Source organism: Grus americana, chromosome 9 (assembly GCF_028858705.1).
Source record: "Grus americana isolate bGruAme1 chromosome 9, bGruAme1.mat, whole genome shotgun sequence".
In the NCBI taxonomy this organism is placed as follows: Eukaryota; Metazoa; Chordata; class Aves; order Gruiformes; family Gruidae; genus Grus; species Grus americana.
The window spans coordinates 2,239,307-2,265,733 of record NC_072860.1 but is presented as its reverse complement, the minus strand read 5'-3'; the positions used below and the strand labels follow the sequence as shown (position 1 = coordinate 2,265,733).

The following is a 26,427-nucleotide window of genomic DNA, read 5'->3' as shown; positions in this document are numbered from 1 at the left end:
GGTCAGATGTTTGTTGCTTCTAAGCCCCACCCGCTGTTTTGCAATACCCACCTGGGCAGTGTCCCTTCCCAGTGGCACCTTTATCACTTTGCACACACAACTATTACACAACAGCAGTGGTGTTTCTGTACTCAGCTTGTGAAACACACTCCTGACAATGCGTGTCATTGGTCTGGTGATCGTTAATCTCTCCTCTCCCCACTGTTCATTTTGTCACTAGGACTTGGGTGTTTGGGGGTACCTCAGGGTCCCAGGCAGAACAGAGCACCAGGTACGCACTGCTCTCCGTGCACGCAGAACTGACGTGCGGAGCAGATGGCAGAGCTCATGCTGGGCGGCAGGGATACGGGGCAGCACTGCTGCCTCCAAGGAACACAGAAGCGCTGGCTGTTGTGCAGAGCCTACCTGGCTGGGGAGCAGTGCCAGCCCTGTGCACCCTGGGGCCTGGCGTGCCCGCCTTCTCCCCATGAGCATTAAGAACTACAAAATGGTGCCCCGGACTGAAGTTTCCAGCCTGCAGCCACACGTGAACCTGGTCAGAGGTAAGTCAAGGGGCTCCAGCCAGCTGAATTCTGCCAGACGTCAGCCTGGGCTTGCAGCCCTCTTCCCCGCTGTCCTCCCCGCTGACTAGGGCAGCTCTTTTACTGGCAAGTGAGAACTGGGCCGTGAGGTTGCCTGCCAGCCCCAGTACTTACCAGGTGCCCACACACGGTGGGGTTGGGCCTGGTGCGCTCCACCTGGTTATTCTATTGCTCTGCCTAGCACTGGGTGCCTGTTTGAGGTGCCGCCATCTGAAGCCGTAAATGACCCTTCCTTTGCTGGAAATATCAGAATGTTTCACTCTAGTATGGAAAATACACAGTAAGGACAAGCAGAGCTTCAGTTGTTCAGTATTTTATTAAAGAGGAAATATACACACCTCTCCCTGGCAGAGTGGAGCAACGAGCCCAGGGTACGTCTCTTACAGCACGTCTACGCCAGTGTTTGTGCAAAGAAAAGAAATGGTGGTTCTGAACTGGGGTGTGTGATGGAGCACAGTGAGAAACCTGCCATTGTGCCGGCTGCTGAAACGCCCTGTCCCACACCAGGCTGCTCCACTGACATTTTACAGGTACAACAGAAGGAAGAGGCAGCTTATTGTGCTTAAGACATCTGAACAAATCCTGGGTAGGAGACACTCACAGCTTGTGAATATTGCTAATCACTTACAGTTAAGAAAGAATGTATCCTGACGACAGTGATATGAACCTGCAAGACCACAGGATCTTACGGTAAGTCTTGGTCATAAACACCCAACCGAATTTCACTACACTCACAGCCGGTGCCCCCTAACAGCAGGAGGGCCTTGCGGACAAGGTGAGCTCCTGCCAAGTCAGAGGGTCCCGATGGCCTTTCCTGTGCTTGGTTCCCCACAGTGAGAGCTGGGGAGGAGCACCCTGTCCTGGGGAAAGGCTGGTCCCTGGGGAGGGTGCGTCTGTCAGCCCACCCCGTCCTCCCGGGAGGGAAGAAGGCTTGGGCAGGCCAGGCACGGAGTGAGCGCTCTCAGCTCTCCACTCAGATTATAATTGAAAGATTAAATATGAATAAATGCTGTAGGTTTATACATAATGCTTCCTTCTACCTATGAAATGTGTCTGAATGGTCAAAAGACACTAAAATGTTGTTAGAAACCTTAGTTAACCAAGAAAGACAACTCTGCCCTTAAAAAATAAATAAATCCTATTTAGTTTTACTACGGCCTTCGTTTAAATGCCCTCAGTATTTTTTAGGTGCCTTGTGAGAATGTATCTGTTCATGCAATGGCCCGAGTTCCTCATTTAACAAGCATTGCACTTTAAGTCATCAAAACTATAAAACCTATTATTTTTGTCTGAAAGTGTTAGTCTAAAAAGTACAGTATTACTTTAACCATTTATGGTAAATTCCTAGCACACGCGCATGTGCGCATACACACACTGTTGCCTAAACGTTTTCTAAAGATACTGATTACAAAGTGTATAAAATTAGTAATACGTTGTCAGGATACGGTGAGAGTGATGAGCCATCCTATAACACAGACTATAATCTAGTATCAATCACTAAACTGTACACATTTATACAGCCTTATATTCACCAGTGACTTTTGAAACGTAAACAGCAAATACACAAAGAAATTCAGTAATGCTGTTGAAAACACAGTTATTACTGACTCCAACTGATTCAAGCTGACTGAAATCTTCTGAGAACAACATTTTTGTTCTGTCAAGCCGGGCTGAAACCAAACCACCAGCGAGACAGCTTGCTCTTAGCAGCTCTGTGAACCCCTGTTCAGAATCCACTCTTGAACTGGGCGCAAAGGAGCGGGAGCCGAAGCTGCTTCTCTCTGCTAGAATGCCCTTAGGCTGTATTTGAACAAGCACACACGCTACTGAGCCCGTGGGCCACCTCCTGCGGACACCTCCGTGCTGTCCCCAAGCTCTGCCGACACAGTGGTGTGGCTGATAAAATTCTTTTTTTTTTAATTTTGTTGTTATTCAGGCAAATGCAGGCCCTGAGGCCATTTGGTCCTGAGTGTCCGGCACCAAACAGCACAGGAGGAAGCAGCAGGCAAAGCCAAGGGCGGGTTTTGTGTGTTTGGAGGTAGTCACTTCCTTCACCTATCGCTTTACACCCCGGTCTAGCACGGTTTTGGTTAGATGGCCGCGCTTCATCTCTGCCTGCTCCCCCTCCCGCCGAGCTGCAAAAGCCAGATCCCCTTCCCGAGATCTATCTAGAGAAAAAGGACCAGCTGGATCCAGGCAACTGATCCCCCTCCCGAGCAACACTTGCCTTCTCAGGAGACTGCAGAGCCTGACCTAACTCAGCAGATGCTCGGTGCATAGCCTGGAGAAAAGTTGGAGGCACTTTGTGCATTCTCTAGCCTGCCATACCAACCTGCCGGAAGAATGGCGCCAACAGCCTTCGAGAAGGGTCGCACCAGCACTAGAGAAAAGGACGGACAATGCGCAAGGACAGACAGAGACGGAAAGAGCCTCTTGTCGCCGCACCTCGCGTAGCTGTTTGAGAGAGAATAAGGGCAACTTGGTTTTGCTGCTCGCAGGCGTGCTGCGCCAGCTCGCCCTCTGTGCTTTGAAGGCCCATTGCAAACATCCTGACAGATGGAAACATCTTGTGGCGCATCCATGTATGAGAAGTAGTATGTGATGTAACCCAGACCAAGAAAAGGGCCTATTTCAGCTATAAAAGTCTTAAGATTTATCACTACCTTACGTGCAGACGTGGGAGATCTGATCAGGCTGAGAACTTGTTAAAATTGCTCAGGCTGCTGCTAGTTCACCAATATGCAAGTCCCGTGACCGCGCTCCCATGAGGAATCTGAAATATCAAGTGCACTGGAAAAAAGGGATTGTCAGAAAAAACAGAAAATATAAATACTACAAAAGCAACATTACTGAGTGGGAACTGGACTCATCTGATACCAACTTGTCGGATCACACAGTGGTTTCTATAGTCTCAATCACTTCCATTTCGCACTGCGAGGGTGACAAGAGCGGGCATTCATCTGGTTCCCAGCTGCTATCCGGGCTGTAATCTTCCTCTGAACTTAGCTCGGCCACCCCCTCTGTGTCCTCGTCACACGACTCCATGTAGTGAACCCCCACTGCATTGATCCCGGAGTCCTCGGAGCTGGAAGGGGATGAGCAGTGATCTGTTTTTGGTGTATTGCTCTCTTTTGTGATTAAGGCATTGCGAACAGGGACCTCCTCGGGCTTTATCTTGTGGGGCACGGGGGGAGGCTGCCTCTGCACGTAGCACATCTTCCCGTTGATGCATTTCACGCGGTAATTGTCAATGAAGAGGTCTGCGATCGTGCAGAACTGCGGGGAGTCAGGGGGCAGAGGGGGCTGGAAGACGGGCGCAAACTTCAAAAAGTGTTCGGTGAGCGAAACGGAGATCTGGATGGTGTTTGTAGACTCCCGAGGGCGAACGGGTATTTCGGTGCTGGGAAGCTGCTCCACAGGTGTCATGGGCTGATAGACATATTTACCTGTGGGGAAAACAGAAAAGCAGCATTTAAAGATCGTTATCTTTAAGTTAGAAACAAACCGATGACATGGTGCTTGCCCTTGGCCGTTAATAACAACCAACGGTTCCGTGCAGTCAGCAGCCGCTCTGTTTTCAGTGGCCTCAAGGTGTTTAGTCCTCTCCTGGTATGGATGCTCTGATGCTTAATGCTGCAGGTAAGCATAACCTTCCTCACCCCAGTCCCACTCCTCTCCCTGCCCCTGCTTCTAAGACATCTGTAGGATGCCACTAATTCTACAAAATTAACTCTGGGACACAACTCCATAGCTAAGAAGTGAGACAGACAGCAAATCTGCCTGCACCCCTTTCTAGGGGAAAGAAAACTCACAAGATGCTCAGAGATTATTTTTTTTTTCCACTGAACATAGAGCAGCTCTATCTTACAGCTTTGCTACAATGATCTAAACTTTATTAGGTTGTTATTGTTATTCTAAATTACAATGAGTTGCTCCGCATGCATTTCCATGTTCTTTTTTTCTGGGGACTAAATTGTGATTTTCTGTATTATAAACCAGAGGTTCATACATGACTGCCATTAGAATTTTAAGGCAGAAAATAAGGGAATTCCCAAGCCATAGAAATGTTTTTGGCATCTTGATTATCTGGTTAAGTAGTAAGAAAATAGGATTATGTTGGTTATATAGAGCTGAACCAAGTGTGAACTGAAAAGCTTTACTAAAAGAAATAAATAAAAGAGCAGAAAATCAGTACTTTGTTAGGAAAAATGAGAAACCTGAGGCTATGCCCAAGACTGTAAAATGTTGTATTTTATTTGCATGAAGCCTCTGAAAGATTCATGTCTCCCTAGGGGCTCATACACTATGAAAGCACAAACTTCCAGAAGGCTGGCAAGTGGTGGGGCTCTCGGAAGAGTTTTGATGCACGAGTTCCACATAATGCTTTGCAAAGGCAGAAAAAGTATCAAAGCACTGAAGGACTGTTTTGATGCTTGAAGCTCTCCAGGTAAGGAGCACAAAGCCACCAAAGTCTCACTGCATTAATGAATCCGGCTGCGCTGTGAGGAGATCTGCCACACGGTTTTGTGTTTGCAGCTCAGAGGTAGGTGCAGCCCTTCTCCCCCAAATTATTGGCTCCTTTGGAAAATCGGAGCAATGATTGCATTTCTGTTCGGGGAGGCTGAGCATGGCCTGGGAGAGCAGCAGGAGAGAAGGGCTTTCCTCTCCCCAAGGAAGGGTTTCCTTTCCCCAAGGAAGGGTTCGCTCCCCCCGTCATGCCTCCCTGCAGTGAAAAAATCCCATCCTCAGCCTGGGGATCCTTCCCAGACGTGGGAAGAGCTCTGACTGCAACGAGTTCCCAGCCAGCGTGGCAGTCAGTGCCCCAGCCGTCTGCTGAAAGCGCTGGCAATGGGACGGGCTGAGAGATCCCAACTCTTGGCTGCAGCAGCCTCTGGGGTGTTCACCGGCTCTGCCAGCCCCGACGAGCCAGGGCCCACGCACAGGCTGCGCGTTGCCAGCCCAGCTCCAGCACGTCACCAGGGGAAACCTCGAGCGCTGGAAAAGGCTTTTCCCACCCCTGCCGCGCTGTTGGTATTGGAAGGGAAACAGGTCATGTGAAAGTCGGCTGCTCTCTTCCGCCAGGGCTTCAAACCCCGATCGCCGAAAGACGGGGAGAACAGAGGAAACGCCACAAAGAGTACAGAGCCGAAAGAAGAGCTCAGGGGAGCCCTGGAGCGTGGGAGAGGCACGCTGCGAGGCCAGCAAATGCAGAACGCAGGCTCAGAGGAACGCGCTGAAGGGAAAAGCCCACCCCTGTCGTGCCACGGGAGAGAACAGCCAGCCGAGCCAGACTGAGAGCAGCGAGACGGCGGCAGTGGGTGGGCAGGGGAAAAGAACATTCTGTGAATAGGTTTGACCGGCTCCCCTCGAATACCTCATCAAGCACTTTTTTCCTACGATCTGTGGAATGATAATTGTTCACAGAGCCGCTGGAAAAGCTCAGTGAAAATAAACCAAGCTTTTTTTCCCTCCTGTTTGATTATGGCTGGATGGCAGAAAATACAAAGAGATCCGCTCCACTTACCATCTTTTTAACGTACCATGGTCTAGTTCCTAAACTTGCTGTGACTCAGAGGAATGAAGTGCTAGTATCAAACAAACGAGCACTTCAACCAGAGGCAGAGCAAAGCAAAGCTCTTCCTCCTCTGGTGCCCTTTGGAGCAGCAGCGCAGAGATTTTCGTTCTGGCAGTCACTGAGAGATGGGGTCTCAGGCGTTTTTCCAGTCTTGCCGACACAATTTCCCTGGGAAGCTCACTGGGGCAGGTAGACAGACCTGCTGTAACAGCAGCAGCCCATGGCTTCCTGCCATCCGTGTTCTCCAGAAATTCTTCTTTGAAATTAGTGAACATTAAATATGCTACTGTCTTGCAAAGCAAGATGGCCAATTAGCGTGCTGCTGGATGGAATAGCATCTGATAAAATTCAGCTCACGGAAGCTGAAATGCAGCCTACCCTTGCCTGAAACCACGACGCTGAATTTATCCATATATTTGGAGTGCTTCTGTGTGGGCTCCTATTTCATTCCATTGACAACCAACCATAAAAAAATGGATACTAGTGAAAAAAATTTTCTCAACTCAATTCTGTGCCACCTCTATTTGAAGTGTCCAAGGAAGGCCCTGGTGAAGATTTTAACAGGATCAAGTTAAAACAAAAAAAAAAAGGTATCTGCACAAGAGGACTATATTTTTCCACTTAAAATAGCCACCACGTGCTGGCAGAAGGCTGGGGGATGTTGGGAGAAGAAAGCCAGGGATCTAAGCCAAGGTAGCATTGACATTGAATGATGAATCTTTAATTCATCAGTTTGACTTTTTGAGGGGTTTTTTTGGTGTTTTTCCAAAGAGTGGTGGCAGGGGGAGATGAGGTGTTGCCCAGGAGCTGTGCTGGCTGTTTTACCGTTGCAGCAGCACGTGGTAATTCTCTGCGTGTTTCAAAACTGCCCTGCTGGCACTAATTTCAGGCTGGAAGAAACCAGTGGCTAGTCTGTAAACAGAGGGTTTCAGATCCCTATTTGTGTGACCTTACAGTGGCTGAAACCATTTCCTCACGTTCCAAGGACAAGCTCTGCCAGGGTAAAGCAGGAATAGCCCAACGGAAAAAAAGAGAATTTTCTACATTGCTTTAGAATTCTGGTATAAGTTCGTTAAGTTTCAGCTAGTTTTAGGGCCAAGTTTGTTTTAGATTAAAATTCTGTTTTAAAACATGATCAGGTCCCTCTTTAAGGGGTGCTGGTGCTCACAGCTGGGACTGTCAGACTGGATGGTGGACAAAGCTGTGGTTACAACCTCAGTTACAACTCCCTACCCTACATAATGCATGCGTGTAAATGCATCAACCATGATGCAGCCTATGAAAAAGAAATGCAGAAATTGAAAAATAAGATTGCCTCCCGCCCCTGCAGCTTGCAGGATTGGCAGGGATGTCTTTTTCACAGAAAATTATCCCAAAAGCACAAGTCCTCAAGTTGTCTTATAATACATCTTGGTCCAATCGAACTCCCACTGAAATAAACAGCACTATTTTTGCTGACTTTAAACAGCTGGCAAAAGTTTATGATAAAATAGTATTTTGAGCACCTATTCTGATACATTCATTTTAATATGCTAGCACGTAATTTATTGCCTATTTATTCCAACCAAGTCAGTTGAAGAACTCTGCAATTGAGCTGCGCTGATGAATGCTCCCGTAAATTACAGTGTTTGGCACAAATACAGATGCCAGACTAGACACTGCAATGCAAGTTGTTTCCTGGGTCACTTGCCACCGCTGCCTACACGGAAGATGGTAATTTGGTGAAGGAAAAATAGCACACGTGCCAAACACGTGTCCAAAAAAAAACCCCTCCCAATTCTGTGAAAAGCAGTTTGCTGCATTTGCAGAAGTTTGGGAAGCTCTTGAGCACTGTAATAGCTCCTCTGGGGAAGTGTCACAGTTCTGGCTCTCTAGTTCCAGCACTGTGGCAAAAGGGCTCGGGGGAAACAAGAGCCCGTTCCTCTCCTGGGTATTTAACAGGAAATGTGTGAAACTAGGCTCTGTCAAAATTATTGTCATGATAACTCTCAATTATCCATGACAGCCATATGCTAACAGCTGATATGATGAAATGTGAGACAATGAGAGACTTCAGAAGTAGGTATGTAGGCTATGCTTAACTATTTGTCACAACCGAAAGCCCGCACCAGTTACCTACGCTTTCTGCTGCTACCCGCTCACAAAGTGTTATCCTCCATGAACATGGCAGAGCTTTGTCTGATCCCAGTCACAGCGGTCCCAGTGACAGCGGTTTGTGCACAACTAAAAAGGACTGATTGTTTTTCCATTTCTTCATTATTCAATTGATCCTTGTGAAAGCCTAAAAACAAATCCTCCAGAGAATTAGCACACGGAAAAGCCGATACTCAACTGCAAAACAGCTATTCCAAATGCATCCGAGGAGGTAAGTACTGGGCAGTGCTCATCTCCCTGCTTCTCTGTTCACACAAATATGGGTTTTATTGCCAAATCAGATGGATGCTGTTCACCAAAGCCTGGCCCCACGCCTCCAGTGACGCCTGCCAGCAGGTTAAGGCAGAATCCAGCAGAGCAGTGAGCTCTATCATGACCTGCAGATCTTGAGCAAACTCAGGTAACTTGGAAAATGTTTTATCCCCAAAAGTAGATGCACACTTCCATATAATATATATAAGTCTGTTTGTGGCATTGATTACTAGAACTACGTGGCTGATTGATTGGAAGATGTATTATAGTATTTCCTGCTTACAAAAAACAAATACAAGCCTTTAGAAGCAAGCCACGAGGTCATTTCTTTCTGATTTTTTGCTAATTGAGCAGTCTGCATGCATCCTCACCAAACAGACACAGCAGCAATTTCCGTGGCTAATACAAAATAACTTAACCATGAAATAAGCAGAGGTGCTGCTTAAACATTTTATTCTCCCACATCCCTTCGTCCCAGCATTCTAGTTTACCTCTGACACTCATTAACGTGCTTGGCATATAAAAAAAAAGAATAAATCCATCTTTCAACAGTGAGGTTTCTCATAACAAATTCTCAAGTTTTACCCTTCAAAATGCTACCTTGAAGGATTTTTTTTTCCCTAATAAATAACAACATGAATTGCAATGCACTTCAAAAAATAATAAAAGATTGCTGTGGGTCTTCAGTTGTGGATCTTACAAGTCTAAGTTGGCGATACGTACTGTATATATTTGTTTGCATGTGAGACATTTAGATACCTTTTAACTGAAACAAAAACTTTTTTCATATGTATTCTTTCCCCTGCAGCTGCTTGGACAAAGATTTCTATGCCCTTCAATCTGCTAGCTCGTCTAGTCTCTAAAACATCAGCAGGGTTAATGAAGACCCGCTAACCACACACTATTTAACCATAACCTGGCTCAGTTTAACCCGTACAGCTTAGGAGCTGCTCCCAGGTGCCTGAGCTAGCTGAGCGCTTGTAGTGAAAGCAGCCAGCTGAGGTGTTGCTGGAGGAGAACTGGCTCCCATCTCACCAGCTTTCAGTGCCTTTGGCTGTGATGTATGATGTAGGAAGGCTGGAGCAATGACCTCAGCACAGGGCAACACGCATGGACTGGCATTTAGGCAGCTGTGTGTTCCCACCAAATAAAGGTGCACAAAGGGTGCGTGCGGTTGGTGTCCGTGGTCTAACAGCGGAGAGCTGCTCTTTAAGTGTTGGTGACTTGTTTCTGCTTGAAGCTACACCTTTGTAACAGCACCAGCGATCTTTGTTGCAGAGTCACCTGGGATTCCCACTCCAGCCATGCAAGGCTCTCCTATTGCCACACACAACCCTGCCAAAAAATTCAGCTTATGTGGGAGGGAAATCGGTCCCACTATGAAGAACATAAAAAAATCTAACTAAATACCACAGAGCTTTGAAGGAGAGAAGGCAAAACAAGTATTCATAATGCATGTGTAACAGGAGACAGCATTAGCTTGGAGGGATTCTGCATTCGTCTAAGGAGCGGTTCACAGCACGGGCTCTTCCACGTTATCTGCTGAGGAAACCTTGGAGATCAGCTTCTCAAGCGCTGGCTTTCTTCATAGCTAAAAGATGGAGAACTACCAAGCGTTGTTCCAGTGGGACTTGCTTCATACCTCGCCAGCGTGGCAGGAGAGACAAGGCTGTCTCTAGGAAGAGCTGACTGGATGCACACCCCTCTGACGTCTAAATGAAGTTGTCTCGTAGGTGATGACAGCTACAAGCTGCTGCCTGGATTGGCACAGTAGCCCAAGGACAAAGTAAGTATAAACTGTCAAACACCAAGCTGGTTCTCCAAGATCCCCGGGGCGGCGGGTGGCACAGGTGGCAGACAGACCAGCCCACGGTCAGCCCCAGCCCGTGCACAGGAAGGAACTGGGTATCCTTTCACCACTGCCAAAGCAGAAAGTGAGGGCAGACGAAGGGTTTTCCTTCTCTACAGCCTGAAGCAAAGCTCACTGCCCACAGTCTGGAGATGTATACTGAAGGGCATGCAGCACCCTAAGCCTGCTTGAGGTACCCACCACCCCTTTTTTTCAGAAGTGTTCAGCAGAGTAGAAGGCTGCCCTCCAGCCCCGCAGGCTGCACCAGCGGACAAAATGACTGCCTCTGGCCTTCCTCCTTTTCTCTCTCCAGTTGTTATATGCGCAGCTTGGGACAACAAACCTTTGCAAACAAAGACCGCCCTAACCATAAATATTCACCAAGGACTACAATAGTTTGAAATAGCTTAAAGTACAGTAATAACTTTTCCAGAGGGGCGAGAACAAATGGAAGGAGAAACCCAGAGTATATTTGTAGATGGCACATGTAAAAAAACCCCCAAACCCCACTGCTAACCCAGTTTCCACTTCTTTGTATTGTATGGAATAGCCATCATGTCGTATCTAGCAAAACATCACGGGCTGTGTTGGGAACACGAGACATGGCATAAGCCACCAGAGGAAAAGGACACTGAGGTACTGTCAGATTTACAGAACAAGCTCAAGTAGAGCTGAACTGTGCTATTGGTTATTTTAATGAAGCATAACTAAAATGCATGTTGACATTGAAGGAGCCTCGTAGATAAAGATATGTAACACCTTAATGCAAGTGATACTTTTGCCCTGCACTACTTCCGAACAACTTTGAAAAAGCACCGAGATTGTTCAAACAAATTTCTAGTGCAAACAGAGCATCCTGCAGACTTGCAGTACTTCTGGCACAGCTACAAGGCACAGTAAGGGATCACAAAAGAAGAGTTGAAGGACACGAGCCATCTCTGCAAAGGAACACCAGTTACCCCACCACCACGAAAGAAAAAGCAGTCATGCCGCAGGACCTTAGCAGTCTGGGAACACACCAGGAAACATCAGCAGGCTCTGACCTAACAGAAGTGACCATTACAAACAGCACCTTTTCCCAGAAAACACCTACATCAGAGCACTAACAAATCCATCCCATTCCTGACCTCATCCAAGCACAGAAAAGAACCCGTCTAGCAATGTTTCTACAGCGGCTCCCCCAGCAGCGATTTTGTACAGTTGCCAGTTCTCCTGTGAAGGAGAGGTGTTCCCTCTCACTGCTGTATAGCGAGAGACAGCTGTGACAGCCCTTGACTTGATGAGCCATAAGCTTTTCACAGGAAACCAAGAAAGGGGGGGTGGGGGGGAGAAAAATCAGTAAGTTTTTCTTCATCTAATTTGTATTTTAATGCCCTTTTGTCTTGATTTGTTTTAAATACAAAAAGGATCATGACTGTACATGCTGTGAGCTGTCTAAGCCTTTCAGGGTTTTCTGTGCACGTCTGCTTAAGAGCAGGTGACTCTTAAATGCAAACAGACCCTGGAGCTTCCTTCTATCATCCCTGCTCTTTCCTCTCATTTCTTACATGGATTTACCAGACTTAAAGAAAAAGCAATGCTGGAGGCTTGAGAAATGTTTTGTGCGGCCATAAACCCTCTTAAAGGGGCCATATTTGCTTCCCCATTGTAAGGGCACAGAATACTGACACCCAAAAAAGCCGTGAACGACAATGCACACCGCAAGTGCATTCTGAAAGGAGCTCGTGTGTGACTTTGCACAGGTACTACTAATCCCACGCTGGTTACAAGAACACGCATATGCCCCACAGCGCAGGCATGGAAAGCGTAGCAGACTGTCTCAGGTACCTCCAGGAGCACAGCAGCTAAGCGCTGGCTACCCCAACCCGAGCTCTAAACCCAAGGCTATTTGCCTTCCACCATCCCTTTACAAAGCTACCCCCAAAGGGGAGAACAGCCACTCTTTGCACATTTCCCTGAAAATTTTTTATCCCCAACTTACACTAGATATTTTTTAAAATTCAGTAGAGAAGATAGCAAAAAACAGCTCAGTGCTAAATATTTATTCTACAAAACCATCCCTGTGCACCATCTGCTCAAGCTTCAGCATCCCATCATTTTCATGCAGACAGTCAGTGTGCTGATATGGTAACAAAGAAGGCTAAGCACAGATCAGTGTCAGAAGCTACCTAGAAAATGAGAATGGTATAGAGAAATCACAGGCACTAGAGACAAGTTACAGTCTTCTTCCAGGTGCATAGTACATGCTGCAGGGGGCCCCTCGTGAGCCCCTGTATGCAGTGGGAATGTGTTCCTGTGAATTCTCAAATAAGCAGAACAGCTCATGGGTTCTTGAACGGAGAGTCCTCACCAAAGGCCTGTGCCATGGAACAAAGACCCATGCTCTACACCCACAGGAGACAGCCTGGACGGACAGCTGAGGCAGGAGGTTGGGTTTTGTAGCTTTAGAGGCATCTTTATGGCTACAGCCTGTTTTCCTGGTGGGCTGACAGGAGAAACAATGGCATACCTGATGTTCTGTACCTGTGTGCTCCCTTCCTGTTGTCAGAGTACAGGGTCTCCTGCTGACAAGTCATCTGTGCAGTGGCCTTACCAGAGTGTGAGCCTTCTGGGCTTGACAAACAACACATTCTTCAACTTCATCACTGGGAACAGTGTCCTTATTATCATTCCTTTAACCCTCGTCCTATTGCTGCTTCTGGTGCCTATCTACGCACATTTCCATTCATACTTCACTCAAACCAATCTTTGTATTTCTATTACGAGCCTCTACTGAACCCACTTCTGGAGAATTTAAAGGACTACTCTCCCTGCTTACGCCCAGAATATGTCACCACGTGGAGCTGATGTGTGCAGGTACAGGTGCCGGCCCTTCCCTCGGAGGGGTGTGGGATCCAGCAATGCTCTGCATGAAAAAATAAAAGACCAAGCACCACCCTTGGAGGCAGAGCAGGTGGGCCATCATGTCACACAGTGCCACTGGGAGCAAATGGTTCTGAGCAGCTGGACAATGCAGGTGGGAGCAAACTCAGCACTTGCTGCTGTGGCAGGGTAAGCCAACACTGGCAGAGAGGTGAAAGCATCACCCTTGGTTTCACATCAAGAGAGCCAGCATCCCACTGCCCCAGAGCTGGGGAATGCTGAGCTCTGGTGGCACAGCGTAGGAAAAACAAAGAAAAAGGTGAGTGCCTCCTTTTGCCTGCCTTTCCTATGAACAGGTTAATGCTGGTGGACTGCAGAAGATTGCAAGAGCTGATCAGTCCACCCTGACACAACTGATGGTGTCCAAGCCTTTCACCAGGGACAAGAGGCACTTGTGAGCGAGTGTAAACCCCTGGAATGTGGCTCAGGATGAGCAAAGCACTGAAATCCAAACAACACAGGCAGCCACACAGCACAAAGTGTGAAGCAGCCAAGCACCCTGCCTGAAACAGCTGCAGGTGTGCTCTGGCACTGGCATCACGCGTCAAGCAGCGAGAGGGATGACAAGCAAAGCATGCTCTTGCTGGGCACAGCAGGGAAAGGTTTCAGGGCTGGGTGCAAGTACGCAAGCAAAACAAGCAGTTTTGAGAACATGCATGCGGGCTCTCAAGCTCTGCAGCCACCAGTGAGAGCAAGAATACAAATGCATGCCTCTTGTTGCAATTGTTTTACAACATAGGTTATATATAAATCCCAACTGTTATGTTGCCTAAATTAAAGTAGATTAAAAACAAGGCCCAGTTGCCAAGCAATCAGATTTTACTTTTCCAGTACGTTTTTGACTTCCTTCTATGTGAATATACTGAACTATTGGCAAAAACATCTCTAAATTGCACTGACTGCACTTCTTGAATTCTGTGATCAGTCACTACATAAAAATTGATTAGTGGAAGAATCAAAGCCATTATGAAAACAGACTCTGTATCTTGTGGACAGATAAATTCATGAAGGTGCTGGAATAAAAACCACAACGCACTAAAACAGAGTCACTTTAGATGCAGAGAGAGAGATCTAGATACATATATATACACACTACCTGGAACCCAATCTACTGTCAACCAGCTTTTTACATTAGTATGAGCTTGTGCCATCCATCAACAGCTAAGCCCACACTGTTACAGCAATCGTTCTGGAACACCTTACAATGTTTGTGAGTAAAGCATTTTGCTTTTTTGTCCCTTACAGAAACAAAATTTTCTGGTCTAGCCTTACCAACGCGCAGAACTAAGTTACTAAGGCTTGAAGTGAGTCATGAAGTGTAAGGCAGCATTGGTTACGTTGGGAGCTGTTACATAAAAACGCCCCAAGGTGTCCATTCTCTACCAGCCCAGCTCTGCTCACCATATTCTTGATGATCACACAGATGCTGCCAGGAAATTTGAGGTCCTATGCCAAGTACCTGAAAGCCCTCTTCAGCGCTTCCAGCAAACCTGAGCACGCAGTCAGCTCCACAGACCTGCAGGATGGAAACCATGAAGATGACGATCTCGTGACTCTGTCTCATGGGGCAATGCAAGGATATGACCATGGGCTGCAGCTGAAGACACATGAAACATCCATCAGCAATCACAAGAGTAAGGCTAATGTGTTAGAAGGCGCTGCAGTCGTACACTTTTGCATTTAGGCATTCAGAGTAAGCACGCTCGCAAATTCAAGCTGGCAAACAGATTTCCTCACCTGCAGAGTCCAGGAAGCAAGCCACACGCTTGCCAGAGGCACTGACTACAGGACAAATTTTATCTTTGAGCTGCTACTCTGCAGTGAGAAAAGTGCCTGAAGCCTTTTACTAGAACGAAGACCTCTGAGCAGGAGCAAAGGCTCAGCCTTCACCATAAAGATGTTCACAACGTCCTGAATTCACAGACAACCGCAGCAGCTAACAGGACACAACATTAATGAACTTTTCCTTCAGAAGTACTTGCTTCCAGGTAGGGAACATCTACAGCCTCCTCATTTCAGGCTGGTCCTGAGCAGGCTTCATGAAAAGAGCAGGTTAACCCTTCGAGCAGCTACAGAGGAGAGGTGTCATTGAGCTGCAACTCTCAGAAGTTCTTACCACCGTATCATTGAGTTTCGGGCAAGCAGACGTAATTCTTTGTGAACCGTGCCCCTCAGATAGACAGACAGATTACAAGACACGGCCTCAGAGTCATGCACGACAAACGAGTTTTTGGCTGGCAGAAAGTATTTTGGTACACAAGGCCCCTTTTTCTCAGGGCTTGTGGAGAAAGAAGTGCAGCAATTTCTATTCAATCCTGTATGAGGCATAGAAGAGTTAATCCTACAAGACATATTTACAGCAAGTAACTTGAATTCAAAGATTTTCCTGTGGTCTATGGTTGTTAAGTGATATCAGGGGTTTTGTTAATAATAAAAGAACGTGCATGTCTCTAAACATAACTGCATTATAGTCGGGATTTCAAAATGAATGCCAGCAGGTTCTTTCGAAGATGCTGATGTTCCTACTGGGTATGATGAAGCTACATGTGGGGGTTCTCTTTCTGAGACACAGCATCGATAGTACATTCATCCTGTGATTTACAGATTATAACTAAAATCAGAGCAACAAAACGCAACCCAGGTCCAGAATGGTGCACCCATAAAAACTGGCGGAGAAGTGTTTTCCCTTAGAGTTACACTTCAGAATATATTAAGCTGACATTCTTTCCTTCACTGTGTGCAGCTTAGTGAAATGAAGCTAGAATATCATAGCTCTTCAAACTACAGGTGAAGAGAAGATCTTGCACAGCCACAGGCAGCAAAGCCTCATTAAAAGTCTCTTCCCATTACAAGCTGAAAAATCCCCCTTTCTGCAGCTCTTGCCTGGTGCTCAGTATAATGCCTTGCTTGTGCACAAACATTTTGTCCAGATACGTGGACTTAAACTGGATGCATGTTCAAATCCTTTTCACAGCAAAAGCAAATGAAAAAAGCCTTTTTCTCCTGGGATTTGTAATCATCCTCCCACCAAGACAAGCCGTGTTCTCAGAGAACACCCAGCCCCAGAGTTCCTAGCCCCGCTGCTCCATTCCTGTTTAGACAGTTTTCTGCAAAGAGAAATCTATGAGCAACTCCAAATATTCAGTCTCAGAATTTAAAACATAAGCATGTTACAACTCCCTTTTCATGTTTATCCAACAACTCAATCATCAGAATATAGTTTTGCCCTATGGAACAGCACTGCTGGAAATTTAAGTTGCCATCACCAGTGCCAGGCTGGCTACTTCCAGTAAGTTCCAGTCTACATCACCTTTCACAGACAGAGACACTGATACACTACTGCCCTTTTGCTCTCTCCTGGATGTGGCAAAGGGTTTCACAGCCACCAAAAACCAACACAAAGAATACCCACCAGCAAGGCTTTTGGGGATCTACAATGTATGCAATGCTGCAGAGCGCCCCAGGGCTTGTTTTAGGAGCCCCTCCAGGGCTGTAGCTGCTTCTCTAACATGGAGGGATCAACGGAAGCTGGCTGGCAGGCAGACACAGCTCCTCTTTAGACCCCCAAGCTCTGTCACGGTGCACTTGAATACCTTCAATAACCATTTTAGCTCACTTACCAGTGGTCTGTTACAGGAAAGAAAGGCTGCCTTGCTCATTCCCTGCTTACGGTTCCCACAGGCAGACCAGGGTCTGAATAATTACACGGGCTTCAAAGATTGGCAGAGCCCCTGCTGATAGCTTCTGTCGCTCGAGAGGTGGGAGAGACACTGCAGAAACGCTACTTGTGTGCACAGAGCTACTTATATGCTGCACACATCACTATGTAGCTGGGGAAAATACCAGCACCTGGCGCGTGGGGCCAGGGTGCGAACGCTGCCAGAGGACAGGTAGGAGATGCGAAGTGCCACACGACACCGCATCTTTCTCTCTGGAAGAGGTGTAATCAAGGCTGGCCTCAACAGAGAGCTTTCACCAGTTTTGTGAGACAGAAAATGAATGGTTTTATTTAAAAATGTTATAAGAATAAACTACTGGTATTTGAAGTAGAGAAGAATATAAGAAACAAGTATCTGCTCAGAGTGCACACAGGTGCAGTGACTGTGCTGACTTGCTTCATTCCCCAGCAGCAGCTGTGGGAGATGGATCATCGCCTCTCACTGCCCAAGCGCACAGCAGAGACCGACCGCAGACCCACAGCTATGACTGGCTGGTCTGGCTCCGGGGGACCTGCAGACGCCCGTAAAACAGATGCAATGAGGAAGCGATGGACCTTGCTCTGAGAGTGAAGAGAAACCCTGGTCTCCCTGTTCAGCAGGCAGATGAAATGTAAATATACTCTGATTCTGTGTCCCCAGAATATGTGCTGGCACAGCCAAAATCAGAGAAGTTTTTGTCCTCAAACCCACCCAGAAAACGCATGCCCTTCGTGGCGTGCCACCCATCGTATAAACCCATTTTCTCCTCTTGGCCGAGGAACGACAGTTTCTTGGGTTTCTTGCCAAGCCTGCCTGACCTCATGCAGAAACTGCCAGGTCTGGATCTCAACTCAGGGTGTAACAGTCCCATAATTACGTGATGCACACCAGGGAGCAGGAAGCTATTTCAAGGCAGGTGTTATACACCACTTAGCAAAACGCAAGGGCGGGGGAGCATTTGTATTTTTTAAAACCTATACTGCCACCACAATCCTTTTACGTGTCTGAGCCTAGCAACTGTCTTCCCTTTCTGATCACCCAAAGGAGACCTCACAGCTTTAACCCATGCTCGGTTTGTTTTCTTGTAAACAGTCCAAACAGCTGAATCTCACAAAAGTGGTAGAACTGAAATTTATTTGCTGCATTTATTTTTTCAATGTAAGATATGCAAGAGGCTTTAAGTAACTAAAAGCCTGGGTTTTTTGATGCTGAACCAGGGCAAAAAAAAAAAAAAAATCGCATAAAGGCTAATACAAGGTAGCACAATTACTAGCTGTTGATACAACTGCTGTGAAACGAGTATTGTGGAACCATTATTCATACTGTATTTTTGATAACTGCAACATAACATACTGAGAGTTTTGCAAGGTGTTTAACACAATGCAAGATACTCAGATTAAAAAATGAACACACTTGCAACAGAATACCCTATTTTTGCATTGTCTGGGGATGAAGCCAAGCTTGTAATTGTATCAAGTGTGATGCTTTCTCTGGTGAGCTAATTCTTAGGAAGTAAAATTAGCAAAACACAGTCAGGACGGATGTAACCCCAAGGATGTGATCCCTCCTGACAGAAGCAGGTACCACCACACAGCCAGCAGCCTCGCAGACAGCATCAATGCAAATCAGAGCCACAGTGGAAATCAGAGGTGAGGAAAGGAAGGCAGGCACCTTGGTGCAGACCTGCCGCCAGCGTGTGCTTTGTGCTTTCTCTGACTGGAAAAAGTAGATCTGAGTAATTTAAGGCTCACAACCTGCCTCTAATAAACAAAACCCCACAAAGCTGTCAGAGGGGAGGGGAGGAAGGTGAACAGGGTGGCTGTCGCTCTGGCAAGGGGAATGCACGTAGGGATAGACTGAAAGGGCGCAGTGCAAGCAAGAGAAACATGTACCGGGACAAACACAGGGGATGAAGTCAAAACATCTCTCGGGCCAACACCTTCTTCCCTGCAGGGAAGAGGACTCAAAGGCTTGAGCCCTCATCCCATGAGGAGACAGGAGTCGGCAGGTGCGCAGGTATCTGGTAGCATGCAGGGGAAGGGTGTTGCAGACATCTATTGCAGCAGGATACGAGGTGCTGCCTGCTCTCCTGGACTCCTGATGCCCACAGAGCCAGGCATCTCCAGTGACACCCAGTGCCAGCCCTCCCATCTGCAGCCTCCCCAAGCCCACTGGTGCTGCACATTTTGCATGCGCCTGCTCACAGAGGGTTTAGTTGGGTTCAGAGCTCCGCAGGCACATTAGAGAACCACCTCCCATCTCATAGGGAAATCTGCTCCCCACCAAGCTCAAAACAGACTGAAAATGACCCGAAATAAGCTCCCAGGCTTAGACCCAGAAGTCATACAGATACCCACAGCACTTGAGGTTCTCGGAACTATTTGGATACACTAAACAGGCTCTGTGATCTTGCCTGCCAGCTATTATTGCTATTTTACGGACAGAGAAACATCGAAGGTAAAGAGAGCGCTTATAATACTGCTCACTTCAGAGCATGCCAACAAAAATGGCTTTGGGGAATTCAGACTAGGTTCTTTCTCAATTATTACTTCTATAGCCAAGTGGCTCTGCAACGCTAAATTGCTTCTGTCACTGAAGTAAGCAGATGTGATCCTGAATACACACGAGGAGACAATCTATTCATTGTAGTGGGGTGAGTTTTTGTAATTTTTCAGTGTAAGTGCACTTTAACTGAGTTGACATTCTCCAGGACCTTGGACACTGATGGAAAATAATACGTCAAAGGCCATTTTAATTGATGTAGAGCTTCCTGTACCCCAATACAGCTCTTAAGAGTCAGAGAAAACCACTTTCAAGAACCCTCTGAGGATTCCCAAGTCAGTATTACAGCACTGAGTTTATGGAAGATAACTCCCAACACTGTTTAATTACATCTCTGACCTCTATACAGTTTTCCATTATAGGCTTCATTCTTACTCCTTTTAGGTCCAACTGAACTCATTCTGCAAGAGCAGGATACAAAGGGATCCTTAGCTCTGAAATTTGCATTAGGAAATAAGGGGGCAAGAAGGGAGCGCACTTCTTCATGGCTTTCAGAAGATTAAAGAAGAAAAGGAGGTATGTGACTTGCTTCATTTAAAATCATAGTTTCACAGGGCAAATGTATCTTAAAGTTTCCTTAGCCATAAAGGAGGAATTAAGAAGGAAGTTTGTACTTCTTGCAAAAGCTATAATTATTTTTAAATCTTATGATTGCCACAGGGAAGCTAAGGGTTGGATGGGATTTCAACTGGTCCTTCCAAGAGGGAATCAGCTCCGTGTAACTCCTAAGAGACACCAATCTAAGCCTTCCTTAAAGGTTTTGTTCCCTTGCTTCATTTCTCTTCCTGGTTAAACTGTTTTGTAATAGCCAAACCTGAACTTTCCTTGCCGCAGTAGGGGATAACTGGTTATCTTCCAAGTCTGTGTAGAGAAGGACTAGAACATAGCTTTCTTTGCAAGGCTACCTTTACACTTTGAAAAGCTCATCTCCCCTCCCTCCGTCAATCTTTTACAGCCCCAGCAACCCCTTTGCTTTTACACCTTCTTGTAAATCCTATTTTCTAAGCTGATCACTGCGATTTCCTACAGAACCTCCCCAATTCTTCTACAGCTTTTTAAAGTGTAATGCTCAAAACTAAGCCCATCAGTCTGGTTTCATCATTACTGAGCTGAAGAGACTAATTAAATTGCACGCTTGCAATGCTCCTGTTAATGCATCCCCAAGTGAAGGCTCGGGCTCTGGTTTTGGACTTTCTACCACAAAGGCCTCCTGCCACTGACGCACACTCAGTTTGCGATCCATCTTAATCCCCAGATGCTTCTCCGCAATCTCATTTCTCCAGGTGTTCCCAGCTCTGCGTTTGACTTCCCCTTCCCAGGACCATCCCCGACTGATTTCAGGTAACATCTCCACTTTATAAACACCATTTTGAGCTCTGATCCTGTACTTCAGAGTGCTCATAAGCTCATATATCTTGATGGTGACCAAATAACTGAGACCAGAGAAATTTTGGAAAAGAAGAGTATATCTAGGTCATAATTTGAGGGCCTTTGTGTCATCAGTGAAATGCCAATGAGACATCCCTGTCCCCATGCAGCAGGTGACTATGGCACCTTCTCACACAGCCAGTTGTGCCGCCACACAGTACTCATTTCAGGGCACAGGCAGAAACCCCCCCCATTGTTCTGATTTCAGATGAACCCCAAATCAAGGCGAAATTCCTAGAATGTGTAGTTAGCCCAAATAGAAGCTCTCATCCAAATAAAAGGTGGCTTTTTAGGAAGGCCCTTTTCCCCATTAAGCAAAATTTGCAAATAGTGTGTGTGAGGGGGAATCCACGTAAGAGACAAAACTACAAGGAAAGCTGGTGACAGACTTAAAAGGAGAACGGGATGTCAGGAGCCATGGGACATCGTCTGCAGCACCAAGCAACCCTCACATAAGGGTCCAACTTTAACCCTGACCACCCAGGCTTTAAGATCTCCGAAACGCACCGCGACCTAAGTACACGGCTCCATCCCCATTTCCTGACCTCATACTGAGACGCTGTTTGAAAAGCCTGCTCTTCAAGGCTGTATGTGATTAATTATTCATCAAACTATGTTTGGACATCCACGGTTCAATCCCAGCCTCCATGATTATACACATCAGTATCTTGAATACAGATATTAAAGTCAGGCGCCGTTTCAACAGAGTTGGATCAACACTCGATCTTGAAACAGTAACTATCTGCTATATATATCCTAAAGCAGTTACTTCTCTACTCAAAAGATTTTAAACCGGATGACTGCAAAAAGAAAATAATTAGAACCGAGAAGGAAGTAGCCGGTGAAGAGGACAGCCGTATGCAGCAGCCGCGGCGGCGAAGGCAGCAGCCAGCGCCACAAGCAGCTCACCCTTCGGCCGACACCGCGCTCCGAGGGCTCTCCGGACGCCAGGCCCTGAGGTAACTCTCCCGGACACCCGCCGCTGCAGCCGCGCCGCTGCCCCGCCCGGCCACCCCTCCGGGACCGGCCCCGAAGTTTGGGGTCCCACCGCAGCAGGCTCGGTCCCGGGCTCTCCCCTGCGGCCGCGAAGCCACCGCGCTGCCGCCCCGGCGTCAGCCGCCTCGGCAGGGACAGCTCCGCGGGGACCGGGACGGGACGGGGCGGTGAGGCGGACCCGGGGCAGCGCGGCGCGCGGGGACCGTTAGGACCGTTAGGACCGTTGGGGCCGCGCGCTGGCTCACTCACAGTGGCACCATCCCAGGTGGCAGCACCAGTGGAGGCGGAAGCAGCGGCCGTGGCTGTGGGTGGCGCAGAGCGAGAGCCCGTCGCAGGGCTGGAAGTCGGGTCTGCCCGCGCAGCTGCGGGCCAGCGCCTGAGCCTCGTCCAGCTTCTCGCTCTTCGCCGCCGCCGCCGCCCCGCTCATGGCGCCGCCGCTCCGCCCGCAGCCCCCGCGCCGCAGCGGCCAGGAGGAGGAGGAGGAGGAGGTGGTGGTGGTGGAGGAGGAGGAGAAGGAGGAGGAGGAGGAGAAGGAGCTGAGCCGCAGCGGGGACCGCCCGCCCGCCCAGCGCCGCGGGGGGCAGCGCCGCGGGCAGAGCCCGGCCGCCCGCCCCGCCGGCTCCTCCCCGCCCCGCCCCGGGACGGCGGGCTGCCGCCCCTCCGCCCGTCCTTCAGCACCACCCGCTGCCCCGGCCCCCGCCGCCCGCCCGCAGCCGGGACGGGGGCCGCGCAGACCCGGGGGCGAGCGGCGGTGACCCAAGGGCAAAGCCGCTCCCGGAGCAAGGTGGTCGATCGCGGCGTCCCCGGCCAGAGGTCCGGTCACCCCTCGGGCCGCCCTACGCAGCTGTTTTCCGCCGGGAGCACCAGCTCTGCCGCGCCGAGGTGTGCGCTGCCGTAAATTTTGTCACATTACGAGATTTAACCGATTGTCAAAGGCATCTTGTAGCAGCAGGAGCACAAACGCACGAGCAGTGACCAGTCCTGGCCAAGCCAGCCTGGGTCCCAGCAGGGATGAGCAATGCCAGCGGGCCGCCGTGCCAGCCGCTCCTGGGCCAGCCAGCTCCCCAGAGCATCCCCCTCTCACCCTTGCCTTTCCAGGGCCTGCGGAGCTCCTCTACAGACCCCGCCGGGCTTGTCAAATGGGATCTAGGCATCCATACAGCAGCTTCCAAGGAATGTGAGATGGAGGCAAGCAGGCTCAATGACATGATCAGGTACAAGTGTGTGGCTCTTGGCTATTTCATGAGGCAGGTGGACACCGATCGTCCCTGCAGTGCCAGAGTCACTGGAGCAGGAGACTGAGCTGCTTGCACACGTGGCCCGTGGCACAGGCAGCTCTTGGTTTGTGTTTTATTCTTCATTGCTACTTATTCTCAGGTCATCTAATCAGGAAAACCATTTATTTCTAAGCATGTGGTGATTTTAAAAACACTGGTAAACTTTGTCTTCCATTTTGTAAAATAATCAGTAGATATAATTTTGGTTAATAAGTATATGAAAATGTACTGTGATTTTCCAACAATCATATCTTTAGACCAAAATTAAAGTTTGGATTTATCTTGAGCTACATTATTCGGTTTCCTAGGTGTAGTGGTGGGCTTGTTTCCCCGTCATGTTTGAAAGTAAATTGTGTTTTTATTGCCCCTCTGCTCAGTACTAAGAGAGTTGAAGTCAGCTTTCTGTTAGAACAGAAATCAAACTGGTCATTTTCATAGTCACTTATCTTTGTACAATACCAAATAGCTCTTTGCCAGAAGTAGTCAAAAAATACTTATTTCTCTGCGTTCTCCAGAATATTCCCAGACAGTTCCTTTGAGGTCTGTCCTTGGGATAGATCCCAGAGGCATCCACCCTCCTGAAGATGCGCTCAGAGAATCATTTGCTTCTTGCCAACAAAAAAGAGCTTAAGAACAACCAAGCTGCAGGTGTATCGCCCTGATCAGCTATGCACTTTATGGGTAAAAACAAGGGATATGGGTCATAACTGTAGAGCAGAGAGTTGCACTGAGACTTTGAACAACCTCTGACTGTTGTCCCTGACTTGCAGCACGGACCGGCTCCCTGCAGCGTTGCTGGCCCTGGGACGTTTCACTGCTCACACCGGTGCTGAGCCAGGCACAAGGCTGAGACCCACCAAAACAGCATGTACAGGTGAGCAGCTCCTACCCCGTGCACTGCCCTGTCCCCCACTCGGGCTGCCAAACCTGTTTCCATATGCATTTACACAATACTCCCCACCTGCACGCCCACAGCACCATTTCCCTCAAAGCAAAGGCGCCGGAGGATGGAGTTTAACCAGCCGGGTGGCGCGGGGCTCATTGGGGAAGCCTCTGGCCTGTGTTATGATGGAGGCTGCACAAAATGGTCCCGCTGGTCTCTTCGGAACCGAACCCCACTCCCTCATTGCTAGGAGTGGGGATGAGTGCTTTGCCTAGGCAGGTTGGCCAGAATGCTCACCTGAGGTACATCCGGCTCCTGTGAATGCAATGCACATGGGCAGCCAGCACATACCTGGTCTGCTGCTGCCCTTCCTGCCCTTATGTGGTCCCGGGGAGTCTTTCACTCCCTCCCGCAGCATCTCAGTGCCAGGTGAGCCCTGGGCACACACGACTGTGTCCCAGCTTAGGCCCTCGCCTCCTGGGATGTGCAAATGGGGGCTGCAGCCTCTCCCTCTCAGCAGGCTGGTCGCCTATGGCTCGAGGGAGAGCTTTTCACCAGGCTCAAGGGACGTTTCTGGGGCTGGTTTTGATTGCTGGGACAAAAGCAGTTGGGGCTGGCTGAGGGTGGCAGGGAGGTTTACACCGTGCCTCAGGGATGGGACCTGTTAAACTCTGCCTAACTGGGCAGGAGATGGGTGCCCAGTTGCACCGACCAGGTGGCTTTGAGCCTTCCTCAGCACTGGTCATCAGGACTGAGGGAGCTTCACAGGCCTGTAGATTTTAAATGCCTCCAGGGTACTGGAAAGTGAGTTTTCTGAATTGCTCCTCAAGGCTTACCTGCCTTTATTTTGCTGAAATCCCACTGAAATCTGCAAACATTCAGGGCCCTGCTCAGCTGTTTGCAAGCAGAGAAGAAACTGACTGCAAGATCAGGGGTTTCTTTGACACTGTCCTGTTGTCCTCCTGTTCCCCGGAGCCCACCAGCAGCAAACAGGGGATGCAGCTCAGCTCCCACGGGACCCTCGGCCCAAGGAGAACTGCCTCTTCTACCTGCTGGCACGAAGCCCTCCCTCTCCACCGCTGGTTCACCTCCAGAGCTGCTCTCATAGCCAGCCTGGGCTGTAAGATCACTTTCTGTTAAAAAGAAATAAAGCAAAGGAAGGTGAACTATGGGTTACGGAAGCGGCTGTAGGTGCATCTGAGAATACTCAAGCGCTCCGTCCAATTCGGCCATGCGCTGCAGGACAGCGCTTCTTAGCACACCGTAAGACAGGGAGCTTTTTGCCTCCCTTTGAAGGCCCAGTGCTGCAGGGGACACTGATCAAAGCTAGAGCAATTCTCTCCTTTGGTGCACTCCCATTCTTTACTGTTTTGCAAAATGCCTGTGGCTGAGCAGTTAATGGAGGCATCTGCTGCACTGGCAGAGTTCACCGACTTAATTAAAGACATCTAATAATTCTGCAGCTGCATGCGAGAGACCACTGATACTCACAGGGCTGAAACCGAATATCCTCAGCACTCAAAGCAAGCGTCCCCGCTGTGCAGAAAGCGTAGATCTGCAGCCAGACACTCACATGAAAGTAGAAGCAGGGCCCAAAGATTAACTATGGACTAGAGCCAGCTTGCAATGTGTGTCGCCAAGGCCTCACCGTGCTGGAGAACTGTACAACCTCAGCTCACGCTCACGTAGTTTAGAACTGTCAGATTTACAACAGGTGAGCAAAGCTGGGGACATTCCTCACCAGTAGGGATGGTTTTACCTGGAAAATATTTTTAACAGATATTTTCTCACTGAGTGAAAATAGTTAGCTGGTTTAAAAAGACAGGTGGGAAAACTAATCCTGTACCAAGTGGTTATCAAGTTCTCCTCTGCGTGGGACCGCGTTCTCTCCCTGTTAAATGAAGAAACATTTAACTCATGGGCATATTTCCGGTATCACCGCATATTTGAGCTGATCGGGGACTTTGCAAGGCTGTTACTTTAACAACTTACCAAAGAGGCTCACAGAACAGACTGGTGCTTTCTGATCAGATTGCATGTCAGCCGACACCAAGGGCTTCGGATCAGGCTACCGAGCGGGGCTAGGAGCCAGGGAGCTGCGGTTGCCCTTCGGCTTGCTCTCGCTCTGCCAGGAGCCTTGCCTCGTGCTTGCCCTCTTGGAGCTGCGAATGCAACCTCTCAGTGCCAGCAATGTCACTGATGGCTGGCTGGGGTGTAAAGCAGGCAGACCAATCAATGCTGTGCTGCTTC

At 48.4% G+C, this 26,427-nt stretch overlaps 1 protein-coding gene and 1 long non-coding RNA gene across 4 annotated transcripts; one reads left to right on the top strand and one right to left on the bottom strand.

Moving 5' to 3' along the window:
* Positions 1–878: 878 nt before the first annotated feature.
* C9H3orf70 (chromosome 9 C3orf70 homolog) lies at positions 879–22,641 on the bottom strand. The gene is made up of 2 exons (XM_054835034.1): positions 22,267–22,641; positions 879–4,027 (listed from the first exon to the last, which is right to left on the bottom strand). The coding sequence occupies exons 1-2, from the start codon at positions 22,442–22,444 to the stop codon at positions 3,471–3,473; spliced, it is 735 nt and encodes a 244-aa protein (XP_054691009.1). The 5' UTR covers positions 22,445–22,641; the 3' UTR covers positions 879–3,470.
* LOC129209877 (uncharacterized) lies at positions 19,978–24,169 on the top strand. Of its 3 annotated transcripts, none has more exons than XR_008578248.1 (5): positions 19,978–20,109; positions 20,877–20,934; positions 21,806–21,980; positions 23,116–23,231; positions 24,065–24,169. It is a non-coding gene; the product is annotated as an uncharacterized LOC129209877 (long non-coding RNA). The 3 variants fall into 3 exon arrangements; XR_008578247.1 differs by having other exon boundaries at positions 20,057–20,350; XR_008578246.1 differs by lacking the exon at positions 19,978–20,109 and having other exon boundaries at positions 20,777–21,980.
* The last annotated feature ends 2,258 nt before the right edge of the window (positions 24,170–26,427 follow it).